Here is a 27,263-nt window from a genome sequence, read left to right on the forward strand (position 1 = left end):
GCTAGTTTTCCGCAATTCCAGATCTTTCACTGGCACGACGTGTGCTCTGCACAAGGAGCGCACAAGGCGCTGCAGCCGCGTTGCCATGGGGACCGGGACAAGTCCGCCGAGCGCTCGCAGTAATCGCAAGGGACAAGCGCTCCCGACGGGCCGCGCACCCCGAGCATCCCTCCGGCTACCGCGGGCAGCCTCCAGCCGCTCGCCCGCCGCCTTCCGAGCGCTGCGGTCCGGGACCGGGCGGGAACTCGGGGCAGCGGCGGGCGCTGCGCGGGGAGCCCCGGGCGGAGCGGTGGGCGCGCCTCACGGGCGGCCCCGGGCCGAACAGCGGGCACGCCTCACGGGCGGCCCCGGGCCGGCAGTCGGTGTGCGGGGAGCCCCGGGCAGAACAGCGGGCACGCCTCACGGGCGGCCCCGGGCCGGCAGTCGGTGTGCGGGGAGCCCCGGGCAGAACAGCGGGCACGCCTCACGGGCGGCCCCGGGCCGGCAGTCGGTGTGCGGGGAGCCCCGGGCCGAACAGCGGGCACACCTCACGGGCGGCCCCGGGCCGGCAGTCGGTGTGCGGGGAGCCCCGGGCGGAGCGGCGGGCACGCCTCACGGGCGGCCCCGGGCCGGCAGTCGGTGTGCGGGGAGCCCCGGGCGGAGCGGCGGGCGCGCCTCACGGGCCGGCGGCGGCGGGCGCAGGTGGCGCGGGCGGGGCGGGCGCTGCGGAGCCGCGGCGGGGCGGGGAGCGGCCGGAAGTGACGGGGCCGGGCCGGGCTGATTCACCTGCTGGGCGGTGCGCGGGGAGCAGCCCGGGGACGGAGCCGCCGCCGCTGGGTGCCCGCCGCGCCATGGAGCTGCCGCCGCTGCTGCTCGAGGTGTCCCTCGTGCTGCTGTGCTTCGCAGGTAGAAGGGACGGGACGGGACCGACGGGGAGGGAAAGGAGAGGAAAGGAAGGGAGGGAGAGAGGGGAGGGCGGGAGGCGGCGGCTCTATGGGGAGGCGCGGCGGGGTGAGGGGGCTGCTGCCCGCCCGGTGTGCGCCCCGGGGCTGGGGTGCGCCGCACCTCCGAGTGCGTGTGAGGGGTCCCTGTGTGTGTGTGTGGGCGTGGGGGTTCTCCACCCTGTGTGTGTGCGGGTGTGTGTGCGGGTCTCTCTCGCCCGTGTTCTCCCCCGTCCCGCCAGCCCCCTGCCCTGCCATGCCCTGCCCTGCCCGCCCTCAGCGGGGCGCGGGGCCCGGGCGGGCGCTGCCGGTGGGGCCGCGCCGCGGCTCCGACCTGGGCTTTGTTCGCCCTCAGCGTGGCTGCCGAGCTTTATCTGCCGCCTCCCCCTCCCCTTCCTCCGCCGCCCTCCCGGGCAGCCCCCGGGCCGCTGTGCCGCCGTGCCCGCCCGGTGGCTCCGCAGTCGGGGAAAACCGACGTGGAAACAGCAAAAGGATAAAAAAAGAAAAAAAATCGCAGTCCTCAGCCCTGCGTGTGTAGCACCTCCAGCATCCAGGCTGGCTCTGCTTTGCAGCGTTGGAAGGGGCCGGGAGGCTCCCGGAGAGCCCTCGGAACCCGGTTTTGCAAACCCCATGGCCGCTACTGAGCCCTGCGGAGGAAACGTGGGAGGAGAGGAGTTGGGAGTGAATTGGATGGACCTAAACGCATTTGTTTTTCGTGATGAAAGACAACAAAGGAGTAGATATCCTCAAACAAAAAAAGCAATCAGCCATATCCAGAACCCACACATACCAACTAAACGTGCCTGGGCTGCTAAAAAGTAGGCAGATGTTTTTCATCTCAAACACTAGATGTTATTAGGTTCCTGTAATGAACTTGGCTGCCATATCAGTGTTTCCTAAATAGATCTCTAAAATAAGAGTAAGTTTTCGCTAAAGTTGACCCAAACTTATGTGAAAACTCTAAAAGGTGACAAAACACCTATGGAGGTTCAGGTTCACAGTAAAATATGTACCAGTGGTGTCAGGAGGTCAGTTTTTATTTCCTATTGAAATGTTAATGCCTCTGTTGATGTCACTGCTGTTTTGGGAAAATTACTCATGGGGTCAAAATTCTGTGTCTGTAATGGAATGGTGAACTCTGATCTCCTGAATGAAAGGGAATAGGTAGTTCTGCATCAAATGTGTTTCCTGAAGCAGAGTTAGAAACAAGGTAGATGATATGTAAGAACTGTGAGTTACTAGTATTTAGTTGACAAGGTTAGTTATCAAGATTTATTTATTTTGTGTAACGAAAACTGTTACATGTGAAAAGAACTTGAGTAAAATTATATGTACTGCATTTGCACTGCTAGATTATCAAAGGCTATTATTATTAAAAATTAGGAATAATTAATACATGAGGAAATGCCAATTCAGAACTGAATTTTACACTTCAGTTCTGCTGAAGGATACAGATGTCTTCAGACCTCAGTGTAAAATTGGATGACTTTGTAAATAAAGAAATATTCCTAATAAAGACACACATATCTCTTTTGTGCAGTTATTTGAGTGACTGTACTCTAAACCACGTGTATTTCACAGTCCTCTGAAGGAAATAATTGAATAACTTGTGTATCATAGGAGTTGATACCTGCTCTGAGCTAGTTTGTTTTTTTTCCCATCAGACTGGGTTACTGTTTCTAGGTCTGTGCTGCAGATAGACATAGTCCCTTCACTGAAGGAACAGACGTCAGTGAGTTGTTGTTCTCCATATGGACAAAACTTAGAGGAAGCTATTTTTTGTGCAGTTGAGTGAAGGCTGTTGTCAGTGAAGCACTGCCGAGGTGCTGAAACTACTTGAATTTGTGATGATTGTGGTTTAACCCTAGTAAAAACTAAGGACCACCTACATGGTCACTTGTGCCCTTTGTGTTGAGATGAGGGAGAGAATTGGAAGGGTAAAAGTGAGAAAACTTGTGGGTAGAGATAAAGACAGTTTAATGAGGAAAGCAGAATCCATGCATGTAAGCAAAACAAAATAAGGAATTCATTTGCCACCTCTTCCCATGGGCAGGGAGCTGCTCAGCTGTGCCCAGGTGAGGGTGGTTTGGCAAGAGAAACACTCACTCTGAACATCTCCACTTCCTTCTTCACCCAGCTGTGTTCCTGGATCATGACATCTTGCAATGTGACACTGTCTCCCTGGATATACAGTGTTGGGGAAGTAATCTCATTCCATTTGGTGCAAATTCAAATTTGTGTAGGGTTTTAGGTAACTAAGAATAACTATGGGTACTGAACTTGTGATCCTGATTTAACAAATATGATAATAATTTGCAGCTTTTAAAACTTCTGAAAATGTGTAATGTCAGAACACAAATTTTCAATAGCTGAAATGTTAACATAGCCACATGATACCTATACAAAGATAGATGCTAACAAAAGATACTACATGCATAGTGACTCATTTAACCTTTGGAAGGAGGTCTTACAAAACAGTAGTGCTGTGCATATAAATGCCCCAGCTGAGGATGAAGCTTTTAAATAAAGTAAAAGTTCTGGTAAATCTTAGGAAATCTGTGGTTATTGCCCTGTTGCTAAACTTTCAAAAGTAATTCCAATATCCAGCAAGCAGGAGTAGAATCTAATGCAGGCATGGTAAATCAGCATTTGGTGGTTAATACACTTTGCCAAATAAGTATAATAAGGAACTTAAGCCTGTTCATGTTTTTATGCATGTAATAGGATCTTGTAGAAGCTTAAATTAGAAGTGTGACTACCACAGGAGTTTAATGATGACTCCCAGTCTTTTAATTGCTAAACCTGGTGCATTTCATCTGTTGAGCAGTAATTGTAACAAGATGCAGGGTTCAGGTTGTTCTAAAGTGTCCACTGGTGTGAGAAGTTATCTGAAATTCAGGACTCATTTCCTGGATCTTAGAGTTTTAAGAAGTATGAAGGTCTTTAACCAGAGATTACTTAATCAACTGTTAGTCAAATGCTGTGACATCGACCATGACATTTGAATTAGTGATTTTGCCTTGGCTAATCTGTGTTTCCCAGAAGGTATTTTATGTGTTGAGAATTCTTCTGCAGAGATTATTATAGCTCATCACTTTGGTCTCCTCTGACTGCCCCCTCTGTGTTGCATCAAACTTCAGCTGCCTTTCTGTCTTCACTTTCAGTTCTTGCCTCTTCCACAGCCAAGCCCACTTAACAGACAGATGAAACTACCCCTCCTGAATGTCTGGTTTAGCTTCTATTACTGCTTTGCAAAAAGTACATGTGCTCATGTTTTTATATGAGCACATGTATGCTTTGCTACTGATTCCATAAACACTTCAAGAAAGTAATCTTGAATATCTTTAAATTTGCGCCAGTTTTGGAGCATATTAAAACATTTTTGCCATAGTGCCTGTGGAGATTTGTACATACTAGGAAGCTTGGTTTTGAGACCAGTATTGTTTCAACATACTTCCACAGTAATTTAGTCAATTCTTGTTTGCATGCTTTCTAAAGCTTGTAATGGCAGGGATCGTTTTGGTCTTGTTGCAACTTCTGGTTGATTTCTTGAAACTTTTAGATACTGTGTGAAACACAAATTTGGACATATTTTAACAACTGCGTGGCTCACCTGCGTGGAAGAATGTGTGTCCCCCCACCCCTTTACTACTCAGTTTAGAAACACTTTATTTTTTTCTGTTTTCTTCTTTATCCCCCTTCTTTTTAGGGAATTCCTCTTTTACTACTTTGCGCCTTTCAGATGATGGTTCAAAGAAAAGCCACTTTGGCCAGTTGCCACAGGAGTAAGTGTCAGGGAAGTCACAGTTCTGTGTAAACCTTTTCAGTAGCAGCTGTGATATAAGCAGCTTCTGCATCCTAGCTGGTGCTTTCCTTTACTGCAGTTGTAAATGGGTCTCAGTTGCTGAAAACTTTAATTTTTTTAACTGGTTATATCACATTATTTGAAACAAGAAGTATTTTGCCACCAATTTGTCCTGTTACAGGGCAGGAATGAGTGACAGGAAGGATGGCAGAAGAGCGTTAGGTGGAAAACTTGTTCAGTAGGGAAGTAGGGAAACATCTATAAAACCTTGGCTTGGAGAGAGCTTAGTTGAGGAGCAAGACTACATGGCTAAATCAGGCAATCAGTCAAATGTCTAGATGTCACCTCAAAGATTATTTATGCCTCCCATTTGAAGTTGTACCTGGCATTCATCTGGCTCCATGGTGAGCTAGTTCAGGGAATTTAAAAGTTATAAAAGGAATATAATTTTGAGAGGTCAGTTTTCTACCTGTTCCTTTTCCCGATCTGACTCAATGAGACCAAGTCTGAATTAGAGCAAGGGGGTGTCAGCTGGAACTGCAAATGCACATGAGTGGAATATATTTTTGCTCTTGTTTATTTATTAATTTATTTAAATGTCACCTACTTACTGGGTCATGTGTTCAAAACGCGATAAAGAGGCACGACTTGGAACTTTATTTGTTTTATACTGAAGCCATTCACTGATGCTCTGATGTCCTTTAGCTGCTGTCAAGAATCATCTGAGGTACTTGATGGTTGCAAGTTTTGCAGTTGCACTTGCTGCTACATTTTTTTAACAGATTTGTTTTTCATGCCCTGCAGCTAAAGCCTATATGCTTAGTACACTGAAAAATGATTAGTCAACAAGAACTGTTTGGTGTTGGAGGGAAGGATGAGGATTTGATACATTCTCAACTGTTTGAACTTGTGCAGAATTTGTTTGCATAAGGAAGTTTCCTGTACTCACTTATCCTGCATCTTCAGTTCTTCATTTTAGATGTATCAACAGTATAAGCTACAAGGAATATTTAACTTTACTTGTTTTAAGACATGTAAAAATTAGCCTGTATGTGTGTATATAAAAATATATATATATTAAAGTCTCCCTAAATTTTTAAATGATTAGTTAACTTTCTGGCTAATTAGGGCAGATATTCTAATTCTTTGAGTTTATTTCTTTCTGTCTGTTGCATGATGGGAGTGGGGCAGGGAGAAAGACAAGAGCAGGCAGACAACACATTTTTCTCTAACATTGTGATGCTTCACCTTTATATTTAAAAAACAAACAAACAAAATAACAACAAGAAAAGAGCCCAAAATCAATTTGTGCTCTGAATCAAGTAGTTGTCTATCCTAATGCAAAACTTGCATGTACTGAGAAAAAAGCATTGCCTGTTCAGTAGCTCGGAAGAGCCAAAGCCTCTTTACTCAAGTGAAATTAATATGGCTGCTCAGTTAAGTGTTGGATTGTAGTGAACTCCCTGATGCATTGACTGACAGATGTGCCCAATGCATTCACACTGCCAGCGAGCTGCTTCATTCAGCTCCCTTTTAAATGCCATCAAATTGGCAGGAAAAAGATCGAATCATGTGGCTTGATTGCTTAGTGACTGTGTAAGCCTCCAATATTTGCCTGTAATGGGAAAGTGACTTACACAGCTAAAGGCAAAACAACCTGTGCAGCTGGTGTAGACTTGGTAGAGGAGGGGCAGGATTTCGTGAGTAAGTCGTGTCAGGATTTCAACTCTGATCTTTTTCTGTGTTCACTGAAAAAAGTCTTTGTAGTGGTTGACCTTAATTTCATTTTACACTTCTCAGTACTGTTTCTAGGTGGTTCCTTAAAGGCTCTGGAGTGCCGTCTGAAGGTACAGTGTCACATTACACCTGCCCCCGTTACAGATGTGATGTGGTTACATCTGGTGTGTAGCTTCATGTCTGCTGTGGTTGTTGCCCCTTCCAGCAGTGGCATTGGATTCCTTCTCCTCTCGCTTGTATCAGAGCAGCCTCGTGCAGCTGCTGCCAAAATCCCTCCAGCTGATAGCACAGAAAACTTGGAACTCATTGTCATCTTCACTAGATACTGGGCTGAACACTACTCCTCCGCTTAAAACTAATCTTAATCCCTGTTTGTTACACTATCCCCTCCCTCTCTGAGTTGCCTCCCGAAAGCTTATCCTTCACTTCAGTAAGGAGATCTGAATGGCCCCTCTCTCCATTTGATAAGCACGTCCCTCTCAGGAAGGTCATCAGCCAGCAGTTGCTAGGATACAGGCTGGTGGCTTTGGGTTTAGCAACCCCAAAGCTTCAAGAATGTGCTGAACAAGTAAGGAGCACAAGGACAGTTGTAAAAGGAAAGGGTTGTTGGAGAGAATCTGGAGGCAAAGGGTGTGTTGAGGAAAAAACAAAGTTGAGGGGAAAAAAAAAAAGAAACATTTTAGCCTGTGATTTTTAGGTTTTCATTGTTGCATAACTGTTTCAGCTGATCTCAGTGAACTGTGGTGGAGAATGAAATCAAGCTCATGCTATGTATTTGCAGAGTTAAGGTTATTGGTAGTTTTGTTTATATGAGTCTTTAAGAATTTTGTATTAAACTGGGAGGATGTGTAACTGAATTGTGCAGTACCTTTTAAACTGGGGCAGGGGTATGCTACACTACATAAATTGCAGCTATTTATTTATTTAATGCTGTCTGAAGACATCCAGACTGAAAGAGATTTTTTTTTTTTTTTTTTTTTTTTTTTTTTTTTGCTTTGAAGAAGTGTGCATAGTCAGTTTCCTGTCAATTTTTTTTTTAAACTCAGAGGATTTGTGGATGCAAGTAACTGTGCCTCAGAAAAGTGTACTTTTCCCCCACCCTCCTCAGAGGAAGTAAAATTTGGAAATACAAACCCACTGTTTTGAGACCCTTCAGCAGAGTGGACTATCCATGTGATAGAAGTTCCTCAGGCTTATTCTTATATGTAGGGGGATTTTTTGGGATTCATTTGTGTTTAATTTCGTGTTGTTGTTTGATTCTTGTTTGGTTTTTTTTTGTTTGTTGTATTTTGGTTTTTGTTTGTTGTTGTTTTGTTATTTGGTTGATTTTTTTTTTTTTAATAAGTGCCCTGCTGTTTCATCAGCCTTCTTGTTGTAGCTTATGGCAAAAACTTACTTCATGCATATAAGTCTTTTATCTGCACCATCTGTGGAAAAAGTGTTCTGAAAACTGGGAGTTTGGTCACTCAGCCTCTTTGAGCTATTGGTGAGGTAGCTGAGATGAAATGTGCAACAGAGGATTTTAAAATCTTGTACCTACTAGCACCAGGTGTATAGCTCTCTAGCTCTTTTCTAAAATTGCTGTGTGGATTTAGTTTCCTAAACTGTTTTTATATTTAGTCTGGGACTAAACTGGGAAGGAGGAGACACTGTGAACCCAAGTCTTTCCTAGGTGAGTGCTTTTATTCCTGGTCTATCTTTACTTTCTCTGGCTCCATAAACTATATCTTTTCTGCACAGTAGGAGAGTTTCACTAAGATCTGTGACTCCAATTTAGAAAGCACTGACCTGGGAGGTCTGAAATGCAGGTGTGAACATGTTTTGTCTTAATTTTACTGTCTTTGGGGATTAACCAGTGTTCTGCCTAGTGGACTTAGGATAGTGTAGAAAGGAAAGTTTTTATCTTCTCTCTAACCTTTTCATTGGGACTTTTAGAAGTTTGAGTAGAACATTTGGTACATTAATGTCACTAGCTTTGGAAATGTTAGGTTTAAGTAGGCTTGTTCCTTTTGCTAAAATGTTTTTTGGGTGTTTTTACCACTGCAGTGAAATGTGCTTATCTCTGAAATTTGTATCACTGCATTGTATGATAACAACGCTTAGGGTGTGAAGCATGGAAAAAATGTGGTCTGTGGAGCACATTAAACAGTAACTGTTTAACACTTGATATTAACAGGACAGTGCTTTCTTTGTTAGGAAAAGCTTTGTGATTTGCCTTTATCAGCATGGGATTATCCTAAAAACTGAATTCTTTGTGAAGTTCTAAATTAGAATGTACTAAAACCAAACCTCTAGATACAAGGATTCAGATGCTCTAATGTTGTGTGAGTTTTTCTTCTTTTGTTTTATTTACTGCTGCATTATTACATAGTTTTTGTTAGCTCCTGACCAATTGCTTGCTTGTCCTTTGTCTCTTGGTTGTTTTACCTCTGTTTAGGTTACTGTGAAGCCTGAGTATTCTTTGGTACCTAGATACCTGGCTAAATCAATAGGATGTGTATTGATCTAATACGTGTTTTTGAATCTATCATGGAACATTTTTGAGTTTCATTCTCACACCAAAAATCCCCAAGTCTGTTGAATTTGCTTTCTAAAGGGACGACTTATTTTTTTTCTTATCCTTCTAATTAACTTCCTTTTTATTGACATTGTTCCTTTAATGTTTATGAAGTTAAAGAATACTGTTTAGGTACCGTTCTTTGAGTTGCAGAGTTTGACATGTGAAGAGTTAGATTCAGCAAAGCCTCATAGTGTTTTGGGCCCAGGCTTCTGAAAGCTGGGTCCTTTTGCTCTTGGAGGAAAGATGTAGAAACTGAGAATCCAAATCTGAAGCTGGGCCTTTTTTTAAAGACTTTTTTTTCCATTTTTTTTAACCTTTTGGGGAGGGGTATCACTGATAAATTTAGGATGTGGTTTTGTTTTTCACTTGTGGTAAACTGTGACTAAACAGCATAACTGCAGATTTGTGGCCATCTCAACTGTGCTGATGTGACTCAGCTCCTGGGTGCTGCAAAAAACCACTAAAATAAGTAATGCCAAATATTTGTTTCCCTTTATTCCTTTGTGAAGGCAGCTTTTAATCCAGTTACTTGATCAGCAGGACCCTGTGTTACAGGTGTTCCCTTTGGCTGCTGAGGATGCTGATGTTTGGTATTGTGGGGAAGCAGGGGATGATTTTGGGATGGTAGCTGCTTGTGAGGATTTCACCCTTGGAGACTTGTTTGTATTGGATTGTGCCAGTAAACACCGGGAAGTCTCCTCAGCCAGGCACTCCTCTATGTGTACCTTCCTCCCTTCATCCTCCCTGCTTGCTAAGGGTGTAAACTTGACTCAGTCACTCTTACAGGCCTGAGTTCAGAAGTGCAGGTTTGAAATAAGATGTTGTAGAACTTCTATCTCAGTGAAAGTGGGAACGGGAAGAGTTGGGCAACTTTTTCTGTACAGTCATTACAGCTAGCTGAGACAAGTAGGAGGTGAACTGTTGAGGCATATTCAGAAGTTAAGTGGGGATGTTGGGGAGGTAGTTTCTGATTCTGAAATCTGCCCAGTGAAAAGATTTGATCACAGGTACATATCTAATCTGCATTTGAAAGAAAAGTCTAAGCTGAAGTGTTTCTTAAGTGAATTTTATGACTTGTTGCTCTCAAAGCACTAATGTGCATTTCTGGTTGTAATCATTACTTGCTACTTAGGGCCACATTCTGTGGAAAAGAGCATTTATATATTTAGAGCCTCTGCTTGTTTGCAGTTAGTATTGGCAAGCTAGGCTGGTTTTGGAAAGCCTGGTAGTAAAGTACTCTGAAGATGCAGTTGCAGGTGGATCACACTAAGTACAGCAGCATCTCTGAACCCAGCTCTTACTTTGTGTAGAAACTGTCCTGTTCCCCATCTAGGCAGGGACTGTGTCTACTGGGTTACATAACCCTTCGGTGCCACAGCCCTGTCTGATGCCAGAAACATTCCTGCCAAATTTAGATGCACACTTACATTTGTGTAAGCCAGCAATGCAAAATTTCAATGTTTCAATTTTTTATTTCGATTAAATAAGAAAATGCTAAATGCATAAGTAGTTAATAGAGTATTTTTCTTTCTATTATTTATTAGTATATATCACAGCTCTGCTTATGTCTGTTGGAATGAAGGAAGCTTTGCTCCATTTTAATTTTATGTCTGCTTTCTGTTTTGAAGATTCGTTTGTACTTGAAAACAACTTCCATGAGATTCCATAAAATATTTCATTTTTCCTAGATTATTCTTAATAATAACGTAGTTAGCTAAACTGTGCTCTACTTGAGTAATACTTAAAGGTAAGTTCAGATATTCAGAAGGAAAGAGTTTTTCTAAAGATTGTCTACTGGTTTGCACCCCCTTCAGAAATCATGAGAAAAACTTGTTCAGTCATACAGATAAAGTTTGCAATGCTCTTTAGGGTTAGTTTCCCAGAAAAAAAAAGAGTATTTTATTCAACATTAAGAAACTTAAATCTGAATGTTCAGAATTGTGTATTGACCACTTACATCTTCTAATACAAACTTTTGTAAGGGATAATACTAATTATTTTTCGTCAAGGGAAGGGTGCATGTCTCTTCTCAATCAGTCACAAACATTCATTCTTTTGTTTGTCACAGCTGAATATGGCACATGTTCTTGGAAAATACTTTGAAAACAATATGCAGTCATTTGGATCAGGTACACTTCAAAGTTGACTTTCAGGGGTGTTCTTGAGAGCTTGTTGTGTACTTCTGAGTCTATACTTTGCTGCCCTTAGAAATTAGATATTTTAATGCTAAGCATATTTGAATAAGTGGGATAAATGACTTGAGTTACTTTTCTGTCTAAACCAGAAAAGATGTCTGAAATAAAAACATAAAACTATGTTAACCAAAAGAAATACAAATCTTTATTCAGCTTGTAAAAATGTCTGCCTGTCCTGTGCTAGCAATTAGATACCACAGTGGATCCTCTTATGTTTTGAGATGTATACTAGGTGAATGAAGTAAATAGAATCTCACTGATTTGAGTGGAAACTGAAGGGGTAAAAATTGAGACAGTGTCATCTTGTCCGTGTGTGTTGGTTTCACATAGATCTTTAATGCAGTTGCACAATTGTTTGTGTTGGACATGACCTCAGTCACATCCAGCCTTCTGCTCCAAACAGCATCAACACTAAGTACTTTGGTCTTCTCTGTATCACCTATCACCTGTCCTGTTTTTCCCTCTGATTCTTTACTGCTCATGTAATAATAGAAAGTGTTCATGTGGCGCTGGAGTCCCATGCTGCTTTCAGTTTTGGTGGTGCTTTGACTTCCCTGGCAGGGGTGCTGCGTGCCTGGGTGATATTTGTGTATTCTTCCCTTGGTAGGCTGTTCTTGCTTCTTCCTCCTTAGGCCAAGCCACTGATTGATCTGTTTATTTTTCTGGGTTTTGGAATGTACTCCTTGTGTGATTAGCAATTGTCCTTAAATACCCCCCAGTTTTCTTCAGCTGTTTTGCTTTTTAGAGCTGGATCCCACAGAACTCCAGCTACTGCGTAAGTGTGTCTGCCCATATGAAGTGCAGGCTCTTGCTGGATTTGGTTTCCTCCTCTCAGGATTTGAAACTTCACTATTTCATGGTCATGGTCAAGGCTGCTGTTGATCTCATCCCTGGCAAGTTCTTAGGGTTTTTTCCTTGAAAGCAGTTTCAAGAAAGTATCAAGTGGGAAGTGATTAATTTAGTGCTATTTTGCCTGAAGTCTTTCAGAAACCTCTTAGATTTTGTCTCTTGCTGTGTTGCCCTTCTAGTAGATGTCACAGAGGTAAAATAGTAACCAGTATGTCATTTTCAGAAACTTCCTGGAGCTGCTGAAGTAGTCTTCATCAGCTTTCTTACCCTGATCAGGTGATTTGTAACCAACTTTGACTGTGATGTTGTCCATACTGTCCTTTCCTTTAATCCAGGAGCTCTTAGCCAGCCTGTTGTCTGTCCTGTAGAACAGCTTTGTGTGTTCCAGCTGCTCCTGCAGGTAGAGGGCAGGTCACCTGCTGTTCCCTTCCTGGCTTTGTTAACAAGCTTGTGTCCAGTCATGACAAAGCACCAGCCATGCAAGCTGTCCCATGTGCCTCACTCTGGAGTCAGTTCTGTGTACAGGTGCTGTAGGTGGTTTCTCTTTTTAACATGCTTTATCCTCACCAGGGTCTCTCTTCCTTCCAGCAGCCTGGCCCAGGTATTTCCCATAGCTCAGTCTCTATTCCCTCCCTGACTGCAAAGTTCAGTTTGCATTCTCTGGTAGATCTCTCACGTACAGTGCTTGTCACCAGCTCTGATGAGTTGGTTCATAACTCACTTCCCTGAGTGGATCCCATCTCTAACTTGGCAGCTCTTGTTTCTCAGGGATGCTTGTGGCTGTAAAAGTTAAAGTGCTTCCTTGCAGTGCCAGTCCTGGAGTGAGTCCTTAACTTGAAGGATGTGTCTGTACAAGCCTTTTCTCCCTCACAGGAAAAGAGTAAGGAGAGTAAGCATTGCCTGGGATTCCATGTCCTCCTTTGCCCCTGGAGTTTTGATTTGCTCCAGGTCTCTCTTAATAACGGGTAATAATTAAGTGGGAAAAGAACAAAAAAGAAAAGAAAAAGGCACTAAGGGTCAGAGGACCCTTGACAAACTGACATGTCGAATCTGGCCAAACCTCTTTCTCCAGCATATCTGGCGGCAGATATGTGTCTTCCCTGAAAAAGGGAATCTCCAGCTAGTATTACCTGCTCCTCCCTTGTGTTGCTAATGCTCAGTCCAAGCCCAGCTAGCTCTGACATGTACCTTAATTGAGGTGCTGCTGCTTCTGCATGCTGATGTTGACCCCAAAAAAAAACAAAAACAAAAAAACAAAACAAACAAACAAACAAAAAAAAAAAAAAACCACGAAGTGGAAAAAAGCTTTGTGTTTGCAGCCTTACTGTAAAAAAAAAAAAAAAAAAAAGATTGTGGAATACTGGTGTAATGAAAAAGAGTGTTGGGAGATGTGCAGTAAGAAAGGAATTGAGATTTATGGAAAAGATCTGATAAGTAGAAGACTCAGGCTAATGTTCGAGTACCTCTCTTAGCAGCTAGTGTGTGCTGGAAGCTTCAAGTGCAGGAATGATTATTGGGTGTTATCCTGAGGGCTAAAAGCTTTAGCTTTAGCTTTCATTGACATGTTTGCATGCAGTCAGTGTGCATGCAAATACTACTCGGACTTGAAAAATATCAAAAATCAAAACTTTATAAAGATTTTTGTGACAATCTTCTATTTTGGGCAAGGCTCTTCAGGCTTTTGGGTTCTGCTGCTTTTTTTTTTTTTTTTTTTTTTTTTTTTTTTTTTTTTTTTTTGGCACGTTGTTACTATTTGTGTGTTTGGACCAAAGAAATGAGTGCTATAGTAGGAACTGAAACGCTTGCTGTTTCTGGCTTTTAAAGCACTTGGACCAAGCTGCCAGGCAGTGATAGGTGGGACTACTGGAGTATAGTTTCCTGACAGTTTGTCTCTGAAATGTAGTACATCTGGCTTTTAACATCATTTTTCTTCCCAGTTGCCACTTTCTCAGTGTTCTGCCATGAAACTGTGTAATGTCCACTTTGAAATTATACTCACATGAGTTGTCTGGCAATGAAGAGGCAAGAGATAGTTGAAGAATCTAATGCTTATTAGCTATGTCAGTACAAATCAGTACTTGGGGGACTTCTGGTTGTACTGAACTGTTCTTCCTGCTTTTATATTTGTTTGATATTGTCAAAGGGATGAATAAGTAACAGCTGAAGAGGGAGAAAAATAAAACATTGATTGTACAAGTCCCATTTTTTTAGAAAAGTAGTAAAAAAAATCAACATATGGATACTCATCTGTCCAGTTTGTTTTGGCCATGTTGTGTTTCAGCAAGTATCAGCTGAAAATCAGAGGGGTTGATACATTTTAGTAGTAGGGATATGTCATATCTTCCTTCGAGTATGAATTACATTACTCCTGTCTGCTGTGAAAAGGCAGGGTGTTGCTCTTACATGAATTATTGTCCTGTTTGTGAAATTCTGAGTAGGTTCTCTTGTGGAGAGGGGGAAGCAGATGTGTGTGCCGTTGTCTTTTATTGTGGAATTTTAGATGGCATAGTGACTGTGAGTGGAGATGGTGCTACAGAGCAGCTCTGCACTGAAGCAGCTTGCTTCAGTGATTTGCTTCAGAATGAAAGCCTCTTATTTCCCAGGTTGCAGATTTGAGGCTTTTAAGAAAGTTAGTAACATCGTGATGTATTTCATTATCAGTCACTTAAACTGTACTTGAGTTCACATCCTTTTCTTTAATATAGTAATGTTGAAGATGCAGAAATGCAATTTGGAGATGAATTTGAGGCTATTTTATTACAGTTCCCTAATCCGGCTATAGGGGAAAGGGAAATAGAAGAGTATAGTATGAAAGTCACTGAAAAAAAGAGTTCAGGAGTTTGCATTAATAATGTAAAAGCTACTATGTGTTATGGGAACATGAATGTACTTTAAATCTACCCATAAACAGAGGTAGTAGTAGTGTTTGCTTATTCAGAGGTTTAGAATGGCTAATTGGAAATCTGAAAAGGCCCTTTAGGAGGGGATAGGACTGTGACAAGTCAACCGGTACTCATGTTATTATTCATGTATTTGTGTCAGTATTATTTATGGAACAGTATTAATTCAAGCTAGTACCAGAGAATTAATTGTTCAGATCTGTTTACTGTGGTCAAAAAAAGGGTGGTACAAACCTATTAGATTTGTCTTTGTAAAGGTGTACGTTGTTGGGTTTTTTTGGTTGGCGTTGTTTTTATGTTTTTTTCTTTTTCCTTTCCCCTTCTCCCAGACTGAAGGTAATGTCATGATAAGTAATTCCGTGAATGGTAGGAAACATAATAATGTTACCTAGTTTGTTAGTAATCAACTATTGTGAGGGCCTTTCCAGATTACAGCTTGCAAGCAATTTAGTATGTCAAATGATTTCCCTTTCTAAAGGATTTTTTTGAAATAGCTGTTAAAGATCCCATTGTTTTGTCATCAGAAAGAGAATGCAATGACTTGATGGAGGGCAACATTTTAATAAAGCAGAAGGATATCTATTGGGTCCCTTCCAACTCACCATATTCAATGATCCACTGCAGGAAGCTCCTACTGCACTGGAGCTCTTCTACTATATGGAGAAGTGCAAGTTAGAACATAAAAGCACCATGTAAAATAATTTTAAATTTTTCATGTGAGGCTGTCACTTTACATCTATAAAAGGAACCAAAGCCATCTATCCTCCTCATACCTCCACTCTCCTGGTGGCCTTGCAGCTCTCATGGCTCTGGTCACATCTGTGTTTGTCTACAACCTACTCACATAAAATGACTGAAAATTTGAGCTTGGTTTCCAGCAAAGTGGACAAAACAGTGGATGTAACAGTGCCAGACCTGTTTCCATCATGAGCAAAGGGTGTGCTTTCCACGACCTGGCTGCGATGTGCAAGCCTGTACACTTGATAGAAGGGAAGCCTGTGTTTGTGGAGAAATAGGGGGAATCTTGCTTCAGGCCTTTTGAGTAGCTCTTTTTATGTCACTATATGAATTCTTTTTCAGGGTTGAATTGAGGAAAATTTGTTGTTTGGAAGCTTGTTTGCCTAGAGGCATGCAGATAAGGATTCCACGGCCTTTTTAGAGGAGTAAGACAAGCAGAAAAGGCAAACAAATGCAAAAAACCCATTGAGATTTTTGGAAAACATTTTCTCCTCTATCTCCCTGTAGATAGAGGAGCCCTTATAACTCAAGGCAAAGTAACTTAATTCCAATCCAGGACTTCTCAGGAATTCTGTCTCTTTTGGCAGACTTCATTGCTGTTCCATACTTTCATTTTACAGTGAGGGAGTAATGGTAAGGTGATTATATAGTGGCTTGAAAACCTGCTACTGAAAATATTTAGCTTGTGGTTGTGTGGGATGTGAATTGTGGAGAAGAGAGAAAAAAAACAAAATAAAATCTAAACAAATCCCTCCCAAAAGAAGGCTTGAAAGATATAGCTGCCTGTTGGATATAATTCCAAATAGCAGCACAGGACTTTGCACTGTGTTGTGTGACGGGGTCTGCACAGGCTCTCTTCAGCAGTGACAAGTCTGACTGATGGCATGATTTCTATATGGGAAAAGTATGTCATAGAGCACTTACAGTGAACAATTGAGTGTGAGTTGTTTTCAAAACATAAAAAAAAAAATTTTTATAGGTCTGACAAGAAGCCTGACTATAACTTCAGTTGACCAGTCAACATTTGAAAAAGCACAAGGAGAGAAAGTTACGTTGCCGTGTACTTTTGAACTGTCAGAAGAAGATGAAGGCCCACTAGATATTGAGTGGGTATTGATACCAGCAGATAATCAAAAGAAGGAACAAATAGTAAGTAGAGAATTCTTATTGGACAGTTCTAATTCAGTTGTTTGAGTAGGTCAATGTATGAGTTTTGTTACTGACTTTTTACACTTCCACCTTTTCAGGTTGGGATGCTTGTGATCTTAAATTGCTTTGAAGCACCAGTCACATAAAATCTAGTGGAAGTTTTGTAATACCAGATTATTGAGGAAATGTCAAGAAATTTTTTACTTATAAACTTACATTCTAGTGAAGAACTCCCAAATTAGAAACACTTCAGTTCCAAAAAGTGGACTTAATTTTAAGTATATTGACTGTTTTAGTTATTAATGCTTTCCTGTCTTTGAAAGCCTTATAAGTAAGATGATTCATATCAGTAGGCAGGTTTTCCAGAATTAAATTGGAGCAATTCTAAACAGTTTTCTTTCAGTCAGAAGTCAATGCTGATATATTTGTATTTGTTCAGGGGTTTGGTTGGAGTATTCACCATAATGCTGTGTGTGGTGATATTTTGAAGATGGAGATATTTGACTCTGTTTTATTCCTGGGGTTAAAACTGTAGAAAGAAACTTGAGAATTCAAAGAGATGAAATTATTTTAAATGTTTGCACACTAAGTGAATTTCTGATTTTTTTTTTTTTTTTTTTTTAATAGATAATTATGTATTCTGTAGACAGAGTTTATAATCATTATTATGCTGGTTTGACTGGGCGAATGCAGTTTACTAATCTTGATCCCAGATCTGGTGATGGTTCATTGGATATCCTGAATTTAAAAGCAGCAGACACTGGCACATATCAGTGCAAAGTGAAGAAGGCTCCTGGAGTCCAAAGCAGAAAAATACAGTTGACTGTATTTGGTAAGATAATTAATTTTCTTAAATTTTCAGCAATGTTTTTTATGTCCTTATTCTACCCTTTTTTCAGTGCATGTAATGAAAGCTTCACTTGGGCAGTGTTGTACTGAATCTGTGGTGATTATAGTCATTATTGAGGCTTGGGGAGGGATGGGCATAATTCTGTTCTGGGAAATGAAGGGAACGATATTTAGAATAACAAGCATTTTTAGAAGTTCTGCACCTGACTCGTATTTAATAGAAAAACCTTTCTGTGCATAGAAATGGTTTGTGGCACAAACTTTGTCTTTCACAAAATGGACTGGCTACTAGAACACAACTGGTAAACATTTTGATTGTGACTGTTATTAATTCAGTGATGTTTTGTTTATTAGTAAAGCCAGCACGGACTAAATGTTCCATTGAAGGATCACAGGAGATTGGAAAAGACGTTACCTTGAAATGTGTGTCACAAGAAGGATCCCCACTTTTGTCTTATGACTGGAAGAGAGTCTCTGGCACACAGAATCTTCCTGCCACTTCCATGCTGAGTACTGTCAAACTTCATTTATTACTCTGAAATACTTAAAAAGATTGCAATAGTATTTTTGGCTTATCCTGACTTGTAAGCATCTCTGGGTTAGTATTACTATAGAGTAGTCAAGATTAAATGCCACTTCTGTCCTCTAACAAAACTGACTGGAACAAGCTGCTGTTGATTCTGGTTTTTAATTCATGCTTGGAAATATTTCAAGCTTTAAGTTGAGATTCTTACCATTGGGCTGCAGTATCATGCTCACCTGTGCCCAGATGTTGTGAGTTCTCCTGCTTGCTGATGGTTTTCCTTTTGTGCTTAAGTGGACATTAGAGAATTCAGATGTGTCTTCAATTTGATTTAAAACAAGCAAAAAATCTCCAGTTTTTTTTGTAAGCTTCTATACTCTATTACATCTATTACATCATATCATGTGATATCTTAAAACACAGATCCCTAAAAATCAGCTGAAAAGGAAGAACCTGTTCTTCATTTTGAGTTTGACTACTGGTCTCCTATTTGATGTCTCTTATTTCTTGTTTTGACGGTGAATCAGTTGATCATTAATGCCCTTCTCTGTAACACTCAAGACTTTAGTAGGCTCCTATTGTTATGCCTCTTCTTTCTCCACATCTCAAATTTGGCTTGTGGTAACAAAAAGAGCAATTGGCAGTATAAGTGCTGGACAAGAATGAATGGCAAATCATGCAAAAGTGGCTTGTAACTCACTAAAACCATGTTAGTTTTGGCCTTGTGAATGTAGTTTTGGGGATACTCTTGAGTGTGTTCTAAAGAATCTAAACACTACCTAACTTGTTCAGCAGACAGAGCAAGTCAAATGCTGTGGAATACATTTCTAGTGGGGTAAGACTTTCACAAACAAAAGCATTTTACACCATGATAGAACTGTTTTAAACTGGATGCTTTTCATATAACATTTTTAAGCTATGATTTCATGTATATGCTAGTTTAATAATTCTGTGATGTTACATATGGAACTATATTTAGGAAAATGATAAACCTCTACCTTCTGTTGTTTGTAGATAAAAATACAGGGGAACTTCTTCTGAAAAACGCCTCTCGAGAGTATTCTGGTACATACAACTGTGTGGCCTCAAACAGAGTTGGCACGGATGAATGTTCTGTTGAGCTGAATGTCACCCCTCGTAAGTGTTTGCTGTGTAATAGTCACACAGTGTTCTTGTATTAAAACTGAACAATCTTTTTCTCTAAACTCCTAAAAGGTTAAAAACCCCAATGCTGTTATGTAGCTTGTGGGTGCCACTTCAAGTCTTACTGTTTTAAATGCACGTGATTGAGCACTCCTCCTCTGATTCAGTGATCTATTATTGACCTGCCTCGTGAAACATACTGGGCTTAATGTTAAAAGAAGGGTCTTCTAACTTTGATATTTAACAAACAGTATTGTTGTTTGTCTGTTCTAGCCATAAATACAGCTGGTATAATTATTGGAGCTATTATAGGAACTGTGCTGGGTCTCTCTGTACTGGGTTCTATCGTCTTCTGTTTATGTAAGAAGCACAAAGAGAAGAAATACGAGAAAGAAGTACATCATGATATCAGGTAACATGTCTCTAGTTTCTGAGCAGTATTACTGGAAGATTAACTTTTAAATGTGTATTTCTGCATATAAGTTACTTAGCAGTTGAGATTTCTGTCTTAATCTGGAAAGCTTATTATAGCACACTAATGGTTTGTCAGAGAACTTTTGTGGTTTGTCTAATTTCAACAAACATTTTAGAGACTATGAATATTGAGGATTTGGTGGTTTTTTTTTTTTTTTTTACTTTAAAGGAAGATAAAAGGATATTTTTGACTACTGCATTAGAATAGAAAAAAGCAAATTCAATATTTGTTTTAAAGCAATGGTGATTAAACTCTTGTTGTGCAACTGATTTTTTTTTTTTTGTTTTTTGTTCATTTCAGAGAAGATGTTCCACCTCCAAAAAGTCGCAGTTCTACAGCTCGCAGCTACATCGGCAGCAATCGTTCTTCCCTGGGCTCAATGTCTCCCTCCAACATGGAAGGATATACCAAAACTCCATATAGCCAAGTCCCAAGTGAAGACTTTGAACGTGCTCCTGCTCAAACCCCAGCCTTTGCACCTTCAAAGGTAGCTGCACCTAATTTAAGTAGAATGGGAGCTGTTCCTGTGATGATTCCAGCACAAAGCAAAGATGGGTCGATAGTATAAAATATTATTAATTTAAAAGCTGTTTTTTAAAGTGTTCATTGTAAGTATTAGAGAAAACTGCTGTGTTCCATCCCTCATTTAAACACTGGCATGAAATTTTCCTTGAAGAAAATACACAAGTTAGTTTGGAAAGCCACCGTTCTCATATTTAAGTTCAAACTTATTCGCATATGACAGTTGAACTATTTGCTAGAAGCGTTGAAGTTCATGAATAAATATCAGACACTGAAGGTATTTAGACCTCTGGTAGGTTGCTGAGGAGGCTCTGACATTGTCAGCTGACGTACAGTTCTGAATGTGTAACAGTGAGACACAGGTGAGAAATAACAAAAGCATTTCATGTGTAGACCATGAAGTTTCTCAGAGTTCTTGAGACTTTATTCTCAGCTGTGGAATAACAAATATTTTAGCTTGGCCACTGTCTGGTATAGTTGCAGGGGGCTGAAATACCAAGGATGACTTTGAATTCTGTTCAAATTGAGTATTTATGTGGTTCTTTAACCTGGTGATGTTTGTTTGGAATATTTGAGCTCTTATTTCAAGGGCAGACAGTTATTTGATTGGTTCAATTAATTTAATTAATCTGTTCTGAATTTAAAATGGCAGTGAGTGGGAAGTGTGGCAGGAAACCTTGTAAATTCTTTGAAACACAAATTTTTCTGCAATAACTAGTTCAGGTCGTGTCAGATAACTTAATACTTACATTGTCTGGTGCAAGAGGTCCTATCAGGTTGTCAGCAGAGGTGTCTAAGCTCTAAAATTTACAGACCAACTGTTACTGTCACAGTAAGAATGAATTAATATATCTTTATACAGTCTTTAATTGTACCTTGCATTTTCCAATGCCTGATTAGATACTAAGGCAGTGCTCTTAGGTTTTTTTCCAAAGCAATTTACTAGAAGCTCCATGTAGATTTCATGAAACCTGTTAACTAACTGGTATTTGATGTCTGTCCTCTTGCTCTAACCACTGTGGAAACAACTTTTCTCATATTCACCTAAGCAGTAGTCAGTCCTTGGTCAAGATGCTAACATGTGGCTGTATGAATTTGTAAGGAGTTCAAAGCTCATTTTTTCTTGACTCTTTAACAGCTCTAAATATTCTGAGCCAATGTTCAGACTGTGGAGAGCAAGAGTCTTATGTAGCTGAGAGGAAATAATTACCCAGGATTTTGATACAAATCCCATGTTGCATGATTGAAAATGCTTCTTCCCAATTTTGCAAACTTAAAGCAATACAGGACAAGCACAAAAATTCCTTGTCTTACTTTCACATGCATTTAAGGACTTCTGGTAGCTTCTAATGACTGTTACTATATACCTGCAAAAGCTCCATTTAAAACTCAGTACAGTGTGAATCTGTGAATTCTTTCTTCCTTCTTATTTTCTGCCTTCGTTGTCTTGTGCTGGGGTGAAGGTGGGGGAGAGTTCTTCAGCTTACTCTAGCTAGAGATGTTGAACTGCAAGGTATTTTGGAAAACTGCAACTCCATTATTGTATATGCAGCGATGCTGATGAAGGAAATACCTGAATAGCCTGTTGAAAAATGTTAGGATTATTTGTGTGTAGCAACAATGAGAGAAAACATTACACCAGACTTCTGGGTTTAGTATCTGCTTATCTGTAGCTGCCTATAGATTTCTGACTAGCTCTTTGGCTAAATGTTTGTCCTATCTGTAAATAGGTGCACAATTTTTGGCTGGCACTATTGTAAAGAAATTCCCCTGCCTATGGCAGTGGTTGGTACAAGGTCATCTTTAAGCTCCTTACAACCCAAACAATTTCATGATTTTAACATACCCTTCATATTGAATTTAGAAACTTGAATGGCTATTAAGTAATATAGAGTTAGTTTTACACATTTGGGACTTTTTTAGATTGTAAACTGATACTGTTAGAGATCAGATTTTTTTATCTTTCATGTGTGCCTTGTCAATAAACTTTGCCTGATTGTAACTTCAGTTTTTATGAAATTTCTGGTGCCTAAACATACTGTATGAACAGGTGCTTAGATGATGGTACAGTTCTTAAAACATGACACTGTGATCTGATTTCTTGATTCTTATGTACTATTTATACCTCTTCATGCCTATTTTTGGATGTGAACTTCAGTGTCTCTCTCTGTATTGTTCTGTATTTCAAAATGTCACTTCAATTGCTAATTATGATTTGAGTGTTTGTGTTCCTGAAAGCTCTTCAACTGTTGTACCAATGAGAGGGATGATTGACTTTTATTTATGTGGTGAAATAATAGGTTTAGTAAATGTGCCAAACATAGCTTCTGAAGAACTATAGATGAAGAGACATCTTTTTGCATCCAATTATTGTGATAGAAGAGATTTCTAATATGTTAATCATACACTGATTGTTTACCTTGAAACTAAGGCCTTTCTTAAGGAAAAGGGTATATTTACTACAAATACAAGTTAAGTGGGAGACTAAACTGAATCACACACTGAAAGAGCTATAAACCTAAGGAACCAGGCAGCAAACCTACTAAATTTGGTTCTAAGCCATCTGTGGACCTATGTGTTTTTTGGTGGTTTGAAGTTTATTTAAAATTAATTTTTTGTTTGTTTTGGTTTGGCCTGAGACCCTGTAACTTACAGTCAGGTAAGCCCTAGGCACTCAAACTCAGAAACCTGTCTCAGTGAAGCACATGGAGCAGAGTTTACACATGCTTGATGCTCTGTCAGCTTGTGTAAAATAATAAATGGGCAGAAGGACAGCCTGATGTGCCCTCAGAGCCTGGCTGTTAGGCTTAGCAGCCTTGACAGTGTCTGTCTATTTATGTAATTGCATGGAAAAATGAAAGAAATGGAATCTGACACAGTCCTTATCTGAAATATAGAACCTCTGACTTGGGGTAAACTCTGCCTCAAGTTGCTATCATCATGCCTTTTTGGGTGGATGCAACACTACTATGAAAACATAATACTGCTACTATAAATTATTTCTTTTGTCACTAGATTGTTCACTTACACTGGATTATGATTCTCAAGAGCAGCTACTATATTTTAACTATAATTTCTAGCTGTGTGGGAGATGAACTGGTTAAACATGTGAGGTGTCTGATGTGACAGAGAGCTCTGCTGACAGAACACTTTTAGGAAGTAATGGCAGCTGATACACCAGTTAGGAGGTGGCATTTTTAAAGTCTCATTTTGTTTAAAAAAGGGGGGAGGGAAGGGGAGGGAGGGTGATACCTCTGTGTAAATATTCTAAGTGAGCTCAAGAAACCTCTAGTTAATGTCAATGACTGTAAACTTGCCTGTTGAGGACTACTATATATAGAGAGAAACCCATCAATTTTAGCATGGTGTGAATAAAGTGTTAGACTTGTAATACTGTAGAGGTTACGTAACACTTGTCCATACATTACAAGAATTTTCATCAACTTTCTGCAGTGGGTATTTAAAGATACTTGTGTGAAACTTCCTTCCCTAAAAACAAATACTTCTTCCAAAACTGTGTGGTGCACAGAAATGCCTTGTTGGAGGGGTAAAATACGACTTTTGAGAGAAATATACAATGCATACGTCTTTCTCAGCTCTTGATAGTCTCATTCATATTAGATGTATGCTTCCTGTTTAATAGTGCAAGTATGACTTCTGAATTGCAAGTTTTTCTGTAATGCTGAATATTGTATATTACTGGTTTCCATTACAAGCTTTTAGTTTTGTTTTGAGCAGTGTATATATTCTGGATTACTCTAGGTCTTTGTTCCAGTCTAAAGATATTATGCTATTTGTGTCACTTAAACCTTGTTTTATACACTGGATAGGTGCTTTTTGGAGCCCTTTGTTGAATAGCCCCCAGCACTGAGGCATAACTCAGCTGAAATTGAAGCAATAACAACTTCTGGGATCCAAAATGTTACGAAGTTACGTTACACTTCTCATGCACAAAGCATGATCTTTGAACATTGCTATGAATTTCAGTATGAGATTTTATATTCACACTTTTGGGGGAATGGTATTTTAAAATACAGGTATTGTGATTGAATTTGTAAAAAAAAAAATTGCAAAATTTTAAAATGCTGTAGTTCCATGACAGACTCGTGTACTTTTTGAAATAAAACTGTTGGAGAAAACAGTAGTCTGTCTTCATTTTAAAGCAGCACTTGTATATGGCTTCAGCTTTTTCTTTATGTAATTGGAAGTGAACTAATAAATATGGCTGTGTATACCATGCTGGCATGAATAATTTTATTTATTGCTTTCCCCCCTCTTTCCAAGGCAAGTAAAACTTTAGGTATTTTAAAATGTGCACTTTTATACGGGGTTTTTAATTGTAGATATAGTTATTCTGAAACATAAGGCTGGAAAGGAATTTTAGATTAAATTTCATCCCTCTTTATTTTAGAACCAAAAGTTCCTGAAACTGATTAATCTTTGTATTTTAAAATTTAAACAAGCAGTTTGATAGCACCCAAAATATGTTGACAAAATGCTTGGGGTTTTTATTGTTAATGTTAATATTTTGCATCTCTTTCAATTTCAATGAAGCTGGCTCGGGATACTCTACCACTTTGGCCTTGCAAACCAACTGAGCTTACTGATTATTGTCCTTGTAATTTTACCTGAGATTAATGTGATTTCTTCAGGGTCACCTTGGGTGGAGATCCAAAGTCTGACATGTTGGTCCATTTTCATTAATGGCATGTAATAAGTTCATATAATTGAAGACATAATTAGCTCATGTTTGTTCATAATATATGCATATTCATATATTATAATGCATGCCTGTCTTCATATACTAATGTGTTCTGGGCCAGGCCAGATGTTCCACTCACTTCTTTTTATATATTTAAAACCCAATACATGTGTGCACAAGCACATCAAGTTAAATGGAGCAGTGGTGGATAAACCTCTAGGATATTTTTCTTTAAATTTTGAATTAAGACTCATGCTTATATACCAGAGGAAACCTAATAAAAATGGAAGTTCAGATTTATCTCTTTGTAGAGTTCTAAGAAACCTTTCTTGTGCTCCTTTTAGCATTCATGTCAAGACTTGGGAAAGGACAGAAGTGTTCAACTTAGGGTGGCAGTTTTGTCACAGATGGCTCCTGCATGCCTCAGCTGCTCCTCAGGTCTTTTATTTGGAGGATAGGTGACCGTGAACCAGAAGCTGAGTACTGCCTCCAGCTTGTCTGTGGAATTCCAGCAAAACAGCTAGAAATTTCCTGAGTGTCCTGACAGAACAGAGGGCAATCAGCACCTGGTAGCTCTACAAAATCCCTGTGTTTCTTTATATGTGTATTAGACGGTTCCTTGGATAAAGTGTCATAAAAGGTCTGGCTTTTGTTTCTCTGAACGTCTTGGCTGTGTCTTTGGAGCTTACTGTCTCAAATTTGTTTCCCTGATGGATTAGCTTGACTTCTTTCAAAGCTCTGTGATAATACTGATAGGTAATTAATTGCTAGGCTCTTTTAAAAAGCAGGTAATGACAGCAACTTAGCCTTATTTCCTATCTGTAAAATGCATAAAGTGGAATGGTTTGTAAAGCAAATAGCTGATTGCGTAGCAGAAGAGAGGATAGGATGAAACAAAGCTATGAGTGTTGCCTACCTTTCCAAATCTCAACTTATTCTAAAACTACTTTTAGCTTGTGACTGTATGAATATAGGTGATTTCTCAAAACATTAAGACATGCATCTTAATATAAAAATAATATGTGCACTGGAGTTATGATGACTCTGTTGCTCTTAATTTGCTTTAGGCTTTTTTGCAGAATGGTGCAGGCACAGCTACTTCTGGTAGTTTGAACCTTTAATTTTATAGACTAACCACTCTGGCAGAAAACTGGCCCAGAGGATTGTGTTGTCCCTGCTTCTGACTTCCATTCAAAGTCAAGTTTCTGGAAATAGGGAGCCTTTAAGTACCTTTTGATTTTTGTATTGTTGGAAATCAAAGTCAGTGTCACCTTTGTAAGTTGGTATTTTGAAGGCTTCAGCTTTCAGCTGTTGAAGCACTGGTCAGGTTGCTTTGGATATGCAAAGTCAGTAGTATTAAGTGGCAGCAGCTGCTATTTGGGTCTTCATTTTTAGTAGTTTCTTTTGGTCAATGCTGTCTAGATGAATGACAATTGTACTGTATTATTTGGGAAACAAAGCAGTGCTATTCATACAGGAATCCTGCACGATGCCAGGGTTGATGGAGGGAAAGGAGCAGCTTTGTAAGGAGGTTGAGCTTGTTGGTTACACAACTTGATTATGTAAGTTTTAAAAAGTGGCAATATTAGAAGAGACATTACCAAAGATAAAATGATGTGCTTTCAGATGCTAATCTAATTTTTTCTTGGGGGAAAATCCTCTGGAGGCAGTGTGTCCGCTGGGAAGCACAGGGAGCTGTCTGATGCCTTGACAGTTGTCCCACTTCCAGGGCTGGATGCTGTGGCTCTGAGGAGCTGCAGGCAGGGCAGAGCCGAGTGCTGTACCTGAAGGCTATTGAACTCTTTCCCAGAGAATTGTTCCTAATTGCAAAATAGGGAGGGAAAGCAGTGAGTTGGATCAGTTTCTGAGGAATTTTGTATTTTGCATTCTGGAGGCATGCATGAACTTTCCAACTTCTTGAAGCCTTTCCCTACTCTGGTTTGTAGCAACATCTGGCTTAGGGGGTCTTCAGAGTCTGCAAAACATTTTTGCATTCAGAGTTGCTTATGTAGCCAGGATACCTTCAGTGCTTAAATTGCAGAGCCTTGTACCTTAATTTCTGCAGGTGATGACTCTGGTTATATTGTTACTAACAGTAGTGCACAAAGAAGCAGAAGAAAGTAGATTTTCCTGACCACTCCAGACAGGGCAAATGGTGATAGCTCAGCTTTTTGGTGTTCTGGGAACAAACATCTC

At 40.1% G+C, this 27,263-nt stretch overlaps 1 protein-coding gene across 3 annotated transcripts in view; it reads left to right on the plus strand.

Moving 5' to 3' along the window:
* Positions 1–738: 738 nt before the first annotated feature.
* The window catches only part of CXADR (CXADR Ig-like cell adhesion molecule), a 32,535-nt gene continuing 6,010 nt past the window's right edge, over positions 739–27,263 (plus strand). Inside the window, exons 1-8 of one of the 3 annotated variants that reach the window (XM_056484018.1) lie at positions 739–885; positions 16,684–16,853; positions 17,481–17,685; positions 18,057–18,212; positions 19,240–19,362; positions 19,642–19,780; positions 20,144–20,330; positions 24,196–24,506. In XM_056484018.1, coding sequence (XP_056339993.1) covers positions 831–885; positions 16,684–16,853; positions 17,481–17,685; positions 18,057–18,212; positions 19,240–19,362; positions 19,642–19,780; positions 20,144–20,330; positions 24,196–24,219 — 1,059 coding nt within the window. In that variant the 5' untranslated portion in view covers positions 739–830 and the 3' untranslated portion in view covers positions 24,220–24,506. Of the gene's footprint in view, positions 886–16,683; positions 16,854–17,480; positions 17,686–18,056; positions 18,213–19,239; positions 19,363–19,641; positions 19,781–20,143; positions 24,507–27,263 lie in introns of those variants that run through there. The other 2 variants (XM_056484010.1, XM_056484002.1) reach the window with 2 other exon arrangements.

Source organism: Oenanthe melanoleuca, chromosome 1 (genome assembly GCF_029582105.1).
Source record: "Oenanthe melanoleuca isolate GR-GAL-2019-014 chromosome 1, OMel1.0, whole genome shotgun sequence".
Classification (NCBI taxonomy): Eukaryota; Metazoa; Chordata; class Aves; order Passeriformes; family Muscicapidae; genus Oenanthe; species Oenanthe melanoleuca.